Below are 13,344 nucleotides of genomic sequence, written 5' to 3' on the forward strand. Positions count from 1 at the left end.
GAGTGAAGAAGTAGTTGGTTATGTCAGCCAAAGCAAACTAGAAATCAAAGTCGATTTCAACTAAATGCATTTGGTTTCAGAAAGGTGATGTACCTTTCCATAGGCATAATACAGCTCTTCCCAAGTTCCCCTCTGTGTCTTAGAGGTTTGACAGAGCATCCTCTCTTTCACAAGCTACAGGAGGTCCGTCAGTCAATCAAACTGCAAGTATATAGGTGCCTAATGTGTTGGGAAGTTGGGAGGCATAAGCATTGTAAGCTATGGTTCCTGCCTTCAAGGAACAGTGTGTTTGGGGAGGGGACGACACAATCAATACATGAGAAACTATTGAAAAGCAATTTTGTGCTAATGCTAAGCAGTGAAGCACAGACTTTTAGTTCAGTGGGAGTTCAGAGAGGCGAGGGCATCTGAGTGCTGGGACCTGACTGACAGGACTTGGATATATCAAGGGAAGGACAGATGATCTTTTTGGCAGGCAAAGCAATTGCTGTTCACAGCCTACTGAAGACCAAGAAGTTTCCTGCCTTCCTTTTACTGAAGTAACTTCTCTGCAAGTGGGATCATTTTAAAAAAAACAAGTGTGTGTGGTTTTCACTGTGGATGATTACTCAAGGTTGCAAAGGACCTCTCATTGTCCATATTATTTTAAATTAGCTACACAGGGTGCCAAGGTGTTTATTTGGCCTGAGGGCAAATGATTCATTGTATGTCTATTGCAATATTAAAATATGACTTCCCCCTCAAAAAGGTTCTCTTGTAATCCAAGCTAAGTCCAATTGACTACCAGTGATTTTTTTCCATTCCTTACCTCCTCGGCAGATCTTCCCTTCTGCAAACCAGCATTTTGCATCTGTTCGAGGGGGTCTACCACCAGGAAAATGAATGGGAGTCCCGCCAGACCTTAGCAGCTCCATTTCCATGTCCACAGTGTAAGTACTATGGAGTTCCCATTCTCTCCAGTTGGTGTCCAGGATTACATATTCTGAAATTCCATTTCCATTTGAATCTGTCCTTATCAACTGGTTGAATCCATGGAACTGCATGTTTCTGGAATGCTGAACCAAGCTGGCAGCACTAGCCCGTCCATTTTCTTTCATAGCATTATTCATGGCTTGTGCGATAAAGTAAATTGAATTGTAGATGGTTCCAAACAACGGTGAAACCTATTTTTAAAAATTACAATTATCTTGAGCCCTAGTCGCCCTAGAGCAATCTCAGAGTATATTCTTAGCCTGTGTTCATTACTATGGGCTGCACGTCTGAGTGGAGGAGAGCTATGAAGACCCAGAGGAAAACAAAAACAATTGTTTCTGAGGACTTGCTTGGTTTCTCCCCTGAATTTTTCTGTTTCCCACCCCCAGGCCTTCACATCTTTAAATATATCAAATATGACAATTTTACAGGCAAACCAAGTCATACACAATATATTTTTATGCTTCTAAACTAAGAAAGTGATTTAGAGTTATAAAGGGGCACTAAAAAATACAAGTATGGAATAGACAAGAAGCGCTCAAAGGACATCTACCAGGTTAATTACTGGTGTGTTATGCATAGCAATATAACTTCACTGGCTCTAGCAGAGTGGTAGGTATGTGTGGCATTATGGTAAACAATGTGTCTCCACAGTCCATGTCTGTGTCCTGTCTTAGTTCAAAGTGACAATTCTCCTAGACACATGCTTCCCAGAGACAGTGAACACAGAATACAGCTAAACATAGATCCCACAGCGGTCTATGCAGACATGCATAGTGACACATACCCAACCACTAATACAGAGACAAGTGTGGTAGTATGTAGAGGATGTAGTTTTTCATCATGAAACCGTATCTCCACTTGGTGTGCAAAGTAGCAAAGGTTTGGTGAGAAGCCACTATGAAGTGGTACAACTGATAAGAGGAACAATGTGACAGTGCTGTGATAGAAATTAGGTAAGAACAACAGCACTTGTACTGTGTTAGATGCACTGTTCATTGGCCTTCTGCATTGAGTTTTGGAACAAACCCTGTACCTTTTTTTCGACAAAGGAATGGAGGAAAAGCAAAAGTTCCCACCCTCTTTTCCCCTACAGGGCATGACTTCGTGGTTTTCCTTAACATTTCACTTCTAGGATGAAGTTCAAGAAAGCAATGGTCATCCCATTTTACTGAGCTTTGGGGAAAGCTGATACTTGCTACTTTGGTTTCACCAAGTCTAGAAAGCTATCTTCCCATTACAACCTTCATCTGAAAAAAAAAAAAATGAATTTTAAATTTGAGTGAATCATTTTTTGTGTTGGAAATACAAGTCAAGATGTGAAGAGGTAGGGCAGCTGGCAAGACATTCTCATGCCTTTTTAATGTAAGCTGAAGGTTTTTAACCCTGACTGCACATTAAAATTAACCCACATTAAAATTAACCCAAGGAGTATCAAAATCACCAAAGCCAAGATCAATATACACCCACAGAAGTGACAAGTTGAAAATTTAATAATCCACAGAATTGAAAAATCTGCAGAGATTCTAATATACAGTGGAGTTTAAAACCAACAGTGCCGAATAAGACACATCGGCCTGTGGTCTGTACTTAATGCCATGTTCTTGGGCAAGGTATCCCCTCTCTCTGGGTTTCAGTTTTCCCTTTCTAAGTGAGGATACAGAATCATGATTACCTAAACCTTGGGGATCATGTATTCCAGCTAATCTTACCTTCTAGCTAGGAAAAGGTGATCCAGAGAAGATAAGTGACTTGTCAATGTCACTGATGTAGGCATAAAGTCAGGACTGGAATCCAAGTTTCCTGCTTTTTCATCTGGCATTCTTGATTGAAATAGATGTTCCTTGTGGTCCTTTGCATTCTAAACACTTGTGAAATTTTCCAATTCTTTGTCTCATCAAGGACCAAATTCACCTTGCAGATATTTTTGATTGGCATTTATATAGGTTCTTCTTCATACCTTGCCCTTTTAACTCTGGAGTGCCCCACATGTCACTTTTTGGTCCATTTCTCTACCTACACTTTCTCCCTTGGTGCTCTCTTCTGGTTTGATGGCTTTAAACACCACATCTATGCCACGTATTTACGCTTCCAGCTCAGATCTCTTTGCTAAATTTCAGGTTCATTTACTCAACTGCTTCATTTGATATCTCTACTTGAATGTTAAATTTCAGTGTACCAAAAATTCCACTTCTGATCTCCACATCAAATACTACTGCTCCATCTATAATGAGTCTTTCTTGTTTTTATTAAAAGCTACTCCGTTTTTCAAGTTGTTCAGGATAACACTAAGGCCCCAGATAATAAAGCTAATATGCAGAGCAAAAATCAACACCTCAGTCTCTGGATTTGCATTCTACTCCTCTGTTTTACATGCACTCTAGAAACGGGCAAGGTGAAGAGATGACCAGTCTGCCACCAAGACCCCCACACTTAGTGGTCTAGCGAGCACTGAAGTCCCTTAAGGGATTTTCACTAACTCTCCCTCCTGACATCCTCAAATGCTCCATTTAATTGTCTTTGGGATTTCTGCAAGAGCCTGGCGGTTTTCTGGGGCTTTGGGTGGTTATGACAATAAGTGAAGGTTGGAAGGTGGAGAATAAAATCAATACTAGTAAAACAAATGAGGAGAAAACTACAAGCACTTGAAAGCAGGGAGAATGCTAGTATTCTGTTTTGAAAGGCACAGAGACTTCTGAGAAAGAGGCTGCATCTATCTACAGCCAAAAGCAAAGATTGAAACTCTTAAAACAACACCCTTCACCTCTGAGTCGACCCATTCCCCCAGGGTTTTCAGCCAACCTGGATACCGGCACTTTGTGCTCTTAGATAGACCCTGGCTAGTGCTGACTAACAGCAACTCCCCAAATAACTGAAACCTGAAGCCAGCCTCCACCACATATTACACACACACACATACACACACACACGTGCACATGATACGCACACATGGCCACAAAAGCATGATGGATCGAACCAAAGTGAAGGAAAAGAGCCTAGCTCTAGCGATGGCACTCATTTTGCAGAACTGTGACTGTCACAATGGCCCAATCTCACTGCATGGACTTTGACTTGTGTTCCTGTTTCACCCATTGTACCCTCAGCAATGAGAACTGCCTGTTCCCGTAAGCCGAAAGCACACTCTATTAGCACTGGTCACAAAAGGTCTCTAGTTGTAGCCGTTGCAAATAATGAGAATAAGGAGAGGCAGAGGGTAGGACAAGGGAAGCGAGGCCACTCTCCAAAACCCTTTGTCCTTGCTTCTGACTAAGGCCCAAAGAAGCAACACCAAGTTGGCGAGAACTTCACACAGACAACCTTGTTGACATCACAGCCCAGCACTGTGAAACCACAGATGACTCAGCCTGTTGGTTACTCCTGCTGTATGGATCTGAACTTCAGTAAGTGAATAAATTTTGAATAAATCACTGGTAATTGAAACTTATCTTTAACTGTTAATCAGTACTTTAGCTAGCTCGCCCTGTAGGCTTCTCAGGAACTGTGCCTAAGAGAACAAGATCTGGGCTGGGAGTAGTGATATTTGAATTTGTTCAGTTTAATAGTTCATGCTGTTGTTAACTTGACGATCATCAGCCCAGATTTACTGTGCTTAAAAGACACAAAACTGGCTTTCAAACAGCATTGTCCCTGAAAGTGTACATTAAAACACACCTGATTTGCAGAACATCACCTAAAGGACAAAATGGCAACATCACTTCTCGACAAAACGTCAGGTATTTTCAGAGATCAAAAAGCAAAGGGTAATTGAAATCTTGTTACTAAAGGTGTTACTCCTGATAATATGTGATCCCAACTCTTGGATTTATCCAAGGGACAGCTAAAAAAACAACCTGTTTGATATGATACTGTTGAACACAGTAACCTTACTTTGCATAGAAAGAGGTACAAAGACCGTTGTTGCCATTGTGAGTTACAGATAACCTTTTCTGACCATCTTTCTGATAAGTGCCATCTTGGAATGTTCCATTAATAACTGCATCTACTCCAGACACCCATGTTTAAGATAGTGGAAAACAATGGGTGCAAAGAGCTGAAAGTTCCACAAGCTTGCTGAGAAATACAGATTTCCTTTACTTAGCTACATTTGAAAATATATGTATGTATATATATGTGTGTGTATACAAAATATATGTTTCAACAATATGCATTTACAGTCAACAGCATTTTACTGAAAATATCTGAAATACAATGAAAGTGAAAAATGCACATTGAGGCAGGCACAATTAGCATCAAAGTTAGAATAAATTTTAAAAGGCATAGAGGGCTTAAGTAAATTAATAGCAGTCTGACATCAAAACACACTCTCCTATATACCATGTTATACCTGAGCATAACATATACTTGCTAAATTAATGGACTATGATACGCCCACGAATAAAAGAACATCATATGCATCTATTTGTAACATAGCTTTTCCCTCAAGGCCATGATTGAAAATAGTGAAATCAAAATCTTACTCCTTCACTCTCATTGCTCTTGATTATCACTTCCAAATAACAAGAACAAGGAACAAGAAAATTAAAGCTGCACATCTGATGGTGTTAGGAGAGGTCTGTAACCCAAAATCAAAGAATATGAGGAGTGGTAACTGATTTAGCAAAAGGAATATTAGTAAGCAACAAGCATATCTGCTCCCTGGAAATCTTGAAAGACTGAGGAATTAGAGGCACCAAGTACTAGAGAAGCTGGGTGAGGAGCATCACTGTCTCTGCATCTAGGAGGGTCAGCGCTCAGTGGGAAACGGATTAAATAAATTCAGAAGAGCTCTAGAGCGCTGGGGCACTCGGCCCCAAGGGAAGGGAGAGTGAAGTAGGTCACAAATAAAAAAGATCTTCAGGCCCTCCTTGGTGGTGCAGCAGGTTAGGGTGCAGCACTGCAAGCTTCAGTGGGAGTTTGATCCCTGCCCCGGAGGTGATCCACTTGGTGGCACAGGGGTTAAAGTCTCAGCACTATCACACTATTGCCAGCATGAGTTAGATCCCCGAGTAGGGAGCAGACCTCTCTTGTCTCCCCGCTGCTCTCCTCAGCAGTGTATTTCAGTCAATTTCCCTGTTCTGCTCCCCATTCTGTCTCTAGTGAATCCTCTCAGCGCCCCTGCACCTCTTGCCTATACCCCAGTTCTGTATGTATAAATAATTTTTAATTGAATAATCAAACAGCAAGAATCAACTCTTGGAATTTAAAAACATGACAGCAATTTTTTAAGTATTTTTTTAAATCAACTAAAAAATCAACCCAGGAAGTCTCATATCCAAATGATATCTTCAGAGAGAGCAAAGAATATTTTGCTGAGTAAATTATCAAAGTAAATTTCCTAGACAGCCTGGGCTTCTAGATTGAATGGCCCCACCAAGTGTATAGTATAACACATGTCAAAGACACAGATGTCATCATGGAATTTCATAGCATCAAGAATAAAGAAATAATTTTAAATGCTTCTGAGGAAGGTTGCACCAAAGGATTAAGAATAAGAATGACATTAGCCCTCTCAACATCAACAGTGGAAATTAGAAGACAATCTACCATGTCTTCAAAGTGTTTCACCTAAATTTATTACTCTTAGTCCATACTGAACTATAATACTGATTTTCAGATACTCAAAATCTCAAAACTTTTAACTCCTATGTATCTTTCTCAGAAGATACTAGAAGATGAGTTCCACAAAAATGAGAGTAAACAGAGAAAATGGCAGTCATATGAATCATGAAATTGTGGATCTAGCATAGAAGAAGGAAAAATGGAATATCTGGGGTGATGAAAAAGGTGATCTTAGCATAAGAGTTGAACAGCAATGTCAGGGAGTAACAATATTAGATTGAAATAGAGGGACAGAGAGCCCCAGAGAAAACAAATGATGTTGGTAAGGGATTTAACAGGTTTTACCAGGTTTAAAAAAAAATTTGTGAGGATTCTGCAGCTTTACCAGAAAACATAAAAAGACTTAGAAATTCAAATTAAGGTAAAGGAATGCAATTAGAATTCCAGTAAATATAAAAAGTTATATATGAATTGAATTGCCAAGATGATGTATATCATGAATGAGCAATGAATGGTATTTAATATTTAATATTTAATTTAATATTAAAATAAGAATTTAACTGAAAATTGTAATATAAATGTGGAGGGTCTGAAGGAAATTAAAGAAGTATATATAAGGGTTGACAATTCTCAATTAGATTAGGATGTCAACAAATTATGCCCCAAAATAATCAATACACGGATAGTGAGAAACAGAGGAAAATACCAGAAGAGCTTAAAGACTCGAAGGTGGTTTCCTCTAATGACAGGTGATAGGAAGACTTAGGAACTGCTTTGTTATTGATATAAACTTTTTAGCATTTCTTGACTTTTAAAACTATTTTGATAGTTTTATGGTCATTTGTTTTTACTTTTGAAAGAAGCAAGGGTATGAATTAAAAGAGTTTGAAATCACTGCCATAGGCAATGTAGCCTCAGTATAGACATTCAATCCCACTGGAGTTATTGGACAAAGGAGAAATAGGGCCATCATTTTCATACATTTGTTTTACTCATTCACCCTCTGTCTCTCTCACTAGAACTTAAATCCCATAAAAGCAGAAATAAGTGATGTGCTAATAAATGTTTAGCAACTCTTCTATGAGGAAGAAAAAGTCCTTATTTGTAACACTTATCAATTTCTGTGGTGCAAATATTCCCAATGTCTGATGTCAAGTTACCAATACTATGCCACTGAACATGGAGTTGGGAAAAGATGCTTCTGTGAACTAACACCAACACACCCCTGACTAAAACCCTTGCTTGCTTGTCATTCTATCTGGAGATCAGCATAGTGCCTGGTACAAGTCAGGTGCTCAGTAATTAGTTTTTAATCTATTGACTGAAGAGGGGTGAAAAAAAAGAGAAGTCAATGGATACACAAACATTGATCTATGTAATTTGATCTGAGAAAATACTATTTATAATTCTGAAATCAAACCAACTTGGAAAGCTGGAAATATTAAGAGATCCTCTGCTTTCCAGTACTCACAAAACACCAAGACAGCAGTCAGCTGAAGTCAGAATGTAACTTCGATGTTAGCTCATGAATAACTGATAAGATCATGTTGGCCCCAAAGGAAAAAAAGTAGAAAGTTGTGAATCAGGCACTCTGCCAATCACTTTATACATATTACTTTGTTTAACCAATAATAATTCTAGAAAATGTACATCATAACCCATTTTACAGATGGGAAAACTGAGACACAAAAATGTCTAAGTGGATTGCCCGAGATCAAGGACACACAGCTAATAAAAGTGAAAACTGGAATTTGAATCCAAGGTTGTCTAACACCTTAGCATGTACTTTCTCTGCTATACGAATTAGCTTCAAAAACACCTTTCAGCAAGATAATTTAGAAAAAGGGGTTTTTGTTTATCAGAGATGCAAAGAGAATTATCTTACCCTTCTAGCATTGTTTAGTTATGAAGGTATAGTCTAGGCACCTGCAAAGTGGGGGTGGAAATGTATCCAAACAAGCTTTTTTATAAGCTCAGGATTCTGTGTTTTAGCTCTTTCTATTTCCTTGTCTAAAGCAGAGTGCAGGCTGCCTAGCAACCAAGCTAATGGCATCTTTTTTGGGGGCCATAATTACCTTATGTTTTCCACAAGCTCAAAGAGATTAGACCAGATATTAAGAGTAGAAGCTCTGAGGTTTTTTTTGTATCAAAATATCTGCTCATATATATATATGTATGTATGTATGTATGTATATGCACACGCACACATACATACACATACATACATACATACATTACACACATATACAGACACACACCTTCCTCCTTCCCTCTGTTCTGTGACTAAAGTAAAAAGAGGATTTAGTTTGTTTCTATGTGGTATCCATCACTGGCTAAAAATTAACAAAAAATTCACCATCTGATTGCTTGCCTATAAATACACCAAACAACTGGCTTGATCAACTATCCTTAGCAATTTTTGGGATTCTTGAGCAAACTGACAATTTTTTTTTCAGTGCATGTCTTCTAAATTTTTATTTATTATTAACATATCGTTAGTAATAAAGTTCAATCCCAGAAATGTTAATATCTCTGCCAGTCACCTTTTTTTTCTGTTGTTAGAATAGAATTTTCCTTACCTCCTAAAAGAAGTAAGTAAATTTAAGTTTCATTCAAAGCATTTATTCAGAGAGAAGTAGTCCACAGGATAAAGAAATAAAGGCTGGTTAAAAAGAAGGAGATGATGAAGAATGTTTGTGTTAGACACAATCAACTCCCGGATAGCCTTCTTCCACACTAACATCATCCCAATTTTGTTCACACTTTTCCAGAAATCATTGGGTCAGTGACAATGGTTTCACTCCTCTTTCTAAATTATTGGTTTAGGTAGGATGGGACTCAGTTGTGACCAAGAAAGTGTGGGGAGAAATCTCCATGAGGAATTTCTGGGGAAATTCCCCCTCTTTGTCTCCAAACAGCACTACCTGCGTGTGATATCTGAAACTGTTGCAGCCATCTTAGGGCTATGAGAGAAACTGGCTTACATGAGCAAGTTAGCATGCTAAAGCTTATAAAGTGGAAAGATGAAAAAAAAAATGGGTTCATTGATAACATCATTGAATTGCTGAATTAAATGACTCTGGAGCTTTCATGCCTTCAAATTTGGGGGGGAGGGCATAGGTTATTTGGTGTTGAGATATTGGCTTTTTGCAGCCAGAAGGATTATAACTAGTATAGTATGCTGACAGATGCCAGAACTTTTAAACTTATTTACATATCATTCAAAATACTTCTGAAGTGACTGTCTCCTACACCCCGACTTTTAAACACCCACAGTATGTTTTTTTCTAATCTAACTGACATTTTGCCTCTTTATCTTCTTTGTTTTGCCTTTGTTCTTCATTCCTTTCTCTGTCCCCCCCCCATTTCTCTTTTTCTAAACTCTAATTGGCTGTGCTTTGAATCTGAAACATATTTATCAATATATCATCTATACATTCATGGTTATTATTTCTTGTATATTAGGAGGAAGGAGAAAAATTCTTCCCCACGCCAAATATCTTCTTGAGACAGCCCTGCTAGCAAAAACCTTTCTTCACTCTTATTCATTCCTTTCCGTAACAGAGAAGTGATTGAATCTGACTGGTCACTTCAGGTAAAGAACTAAACATGGAAAGCCCGGGCCCACCTAACTTCTTTCTCTTGGGAGCATTTTCTCTTGCTCTAGTCCCAACATTCCCTGTCCTCACAGGTTAGGACTATGGTTAACCCTGGTTAACCCTCTGAATCATTATTGGAAATGCCAAAATTCTCCAACACCAGCTTTAACAATAATGAAGGTAAGTAAAATTTCCTTATTTACCAGGTCATTTGTCTTTTAGCTGATTTGGTTCAGAACTTTGGTCAGAAACAAACTTTCATTAGTTTCAATCTTGAATATCACTGGTCTTGATTAAAATTGTGTTTCTCTGTTCTTAAATACATTGTATTTGCTCTTCATGGTTGCATGCTATCATTGTGGGTTCCTTAAAGATGAAAAATAATTCTCCAACAATGTGTCTTTGTTTTATAAATGGTTTCTGCAAACTGTGTTTTTAATTTGTGTGTGAATACCTCTTACTGATTGGGTCTCCTATGGAATGCAGGTACTTGATAGGAAAAATATTTCTTCCTGATTTTTTAGGTTCTCTGCTCACAATAACTTATGAATATGCACTTACTTGATCTGACTCCAGCTTCTTGGGAATTTCACCTTTATCTGCTGCTTCTGTATAGGCTTGATAGAAGGTCTTTCCTTGGGATTCTACTGTAATGGTCAACACAGAATCATAGGCTTCCCGGAGTTTGAGGTTGTTCCTCAGGACCTGATAAGGGGTATGCTTATAAGGTAAACTGTAGAGCAGGGCATCATAGGGAACAAAGACATAGGTTCCATCAGTCATTTTCAGGTCATGAGCCCATTCCAAGAGATGTATCTGAGTCTCTCCCCCAATCAAGGCCGAATGCATACACATGATGATTACTGAAACCAACAAAGCAGGGAAGTTGTAGAAGCAATATGTTAGTAAAACTACAAATTAAGGGAAATGAATAAATGTTATCGCCAACTCATTACTGATTTTTATCATATGTCTCCAAGATGATTAAGTTGTTGAAACCCTGAACTGAGACTCAGGTATGTTTAGGGATTCTGAATTAGGCCTAGGTTAAAAAGACAGACATATCTAGAGGCTACAGACCTAACAGGAACAAGAACAAGCACAGCAAATGGGAAGTAGCTTAATAAGTTGGCTTTGGGGTTGAAACACTTAGGTTTATACCCTAAGGTCACCAGTTATTAACTCAATACACTTGGTAAATTATTTATTTAACCTCTCTTGGTCTCATTCATAAAATGGAGATAACTATGTGTACTTCAAGGTCCTCCCTGGTGGTGCAACAGGTTAAATCGCAGCACTGCGGAGCTAGCCACAGCTGCTTCAGTGTGAGTTCGATCCCGGAGGTGACCCCCATGGCACAGCAGCAGACCTCTACTGTGTCAACCGCGGCTCCTCTCAGCAGTGTACTTTGTCAGTCTGCCTGTTCTGCTCCCCATTCTGTCTCCGGTGAATCTTCTCACTGCTCTTATTCCTCTGGCCTGTACCCTGGTTCTGTATACATAAGTAAATAAATCTTAGAAAAAACAATATGCACTTCAGGGGTGATGATAGTACTTGAGGGAGCAATTCCTTCAATTTCTGAATAAGAACTCAATAAATAGCAACTATTTGTATACCTAAGAATAAGTCCAGAAAAGATAGGGGACATCCCCATAGCCACTGTTGCCTTTGATTGCTCACCTCCTTAGAACATACATTCCAATAGATTAAACCAATTGTTCTCACCCTTCCCAAGGCCAATTCAAACAGGGATGATATTAATTCCCACTCACCTATAACTGTTACAAATATCAGTGGTATGTTCAACATTTTAAAATATAACCTCCCTATAACTGGGATTACTTTGTACTCAATTTAATTCTTCCCATACTTATGAGACTGTGTTGTTTGACAAGGCTATGCTAGAATGGAGAGGATTAGAGGAGGCCACGGTTGAAGAATGGCAGCCAGATCATGAGACTGAAAGTCTTATATCCAATTTTGCCCTTGGCATGCTGAATGAGTTTAGTTTAAGCCCACTTGTGCTTCATTACCTACATCTTTAAAATGTAGATTCCAATGCATTTCACAGGTAAATTGAGTAGGTTAATTAGATAATGCTTGGCAACTATTCTGAGGTCCTTGAAGAAAGGTAATGGTCCTATTGCCATTGGTAAATATTAATTATACATGCTTATACAGAACTTTTAATCTCAATAACTGAATATGCTTTACTGGGTTCAATAGCTGGTCTTTGCCAGCTTCATCTATTTTTTTCTATATATATTGCTTCATCTATTTTCAAAACTCTACTTACACATCTTAAATATCCCCGGTACATGTCCCCCTGTGAGCTAGAGCTGGTACCCTTCATTTTTTAAAGGTGTAGCTATTAAGTTATGAAGTGAATTTAAACACAACACAACACACACATATGCATGCACACACAACATAACATTCAAATGACTCTTTCAATACAATTACCTTAAACGTGGTCTACATGTATTCTGATGCTCAAACCTTCCTTCAAAGGAACCAGTTCAAGAGCCAACCAAAGACTTTGGCCTCCCTTGTTCATAATCACACATTGTATAATGGGAAAATGGTAGAGGTTTGACAAAACAAAGGGTGGCTTTAGAAAGAAGAACAAAAGGCCTCTAACTCCCTACAGTTGGCTACACCATTAAACGTGACTCAGTTTGTCAAATTACTCCAGTAATAGATCCATTGAGTTAAATCAGGTGCCTCAGTTAGTTGACCACTTCATCCAAGAGTATTCTGGCAAGTAAATCACTACTGACATCTTTCTTCTATAAAAACAGAAATTAGATTATTTGACTAAGGTCATTCACTTCACTGGCTGAAAATGTTAAATAGAACTAAAGCAAAAACTTTAACATACATCATGTGCACTGGGTGCTGTGTGTGGTGGTGCGCCAACCAGATGAACTACTCAGACTGAGATGTTCATTCCTCTCACTGCCTGAGGTGTTAGGCGACCACTGATAACCTCTCTGGGAATTTCCCTCAGGCCAGGACAGTCACCTCTCCCAAGGTCACATTCCCTTAGTCGTGTGATGGAGTCAGCTTGTGCTGGTTCACAAATACCATACGGTTAAATTTTCAGTTATTTTGGAAGCCAGTCAATGTCATTTTGGTACCTAGAAATTGTCCATGTGGGAGAGATTACACAATGGAAATCAGCAAACACAACAAATCAAGGTGTATTTTCCTC

General features: G+C 38.7%; 1 protein-coding gene across 1 annotated transcript in view; it reads right to left on the reverse strand.

The window, feature by feature from the left end:
- Positions 1–13,344, reverse strand: part of GUCY2F (guanylate cyclase 2F, retinal) — a 98,283-nt gene that overhangs the window by 68,844 nt on the left and 16,095 nt on the right. The window contains exons 3-4 of the mRNA XM_004685699.1: positions 10,692–10,993; positions 809–1,163 (exon numbers count right to left, since the gene is read on the reverse strand). Coding sequence (XP_004685756.1) covers positions 809–1,163; positions 10,692–10,993 — 657 coding nt within the window. The remainder of the gene's footprint in view (positions 1–808; positions 1,164–10,691; positions 10,994–13,344) is intronic.

Source organism: Condylura cristata, unplaced genomic scaffold (assembly GCF_000260355.1).
Source record: "Condylura cristata isolate star-nosed mole 26May11 unplaced genomic scaffold, ConCri1.0 scaffold00019, whole genome shotgun sequence".
Taxonomy (NCBI): domain Eukaryota; kingdom Metazoa; phylum Chordata; class Mammalia; order Eulipotyphla; family Talpidae; genus Condylura; species Condylura cristata.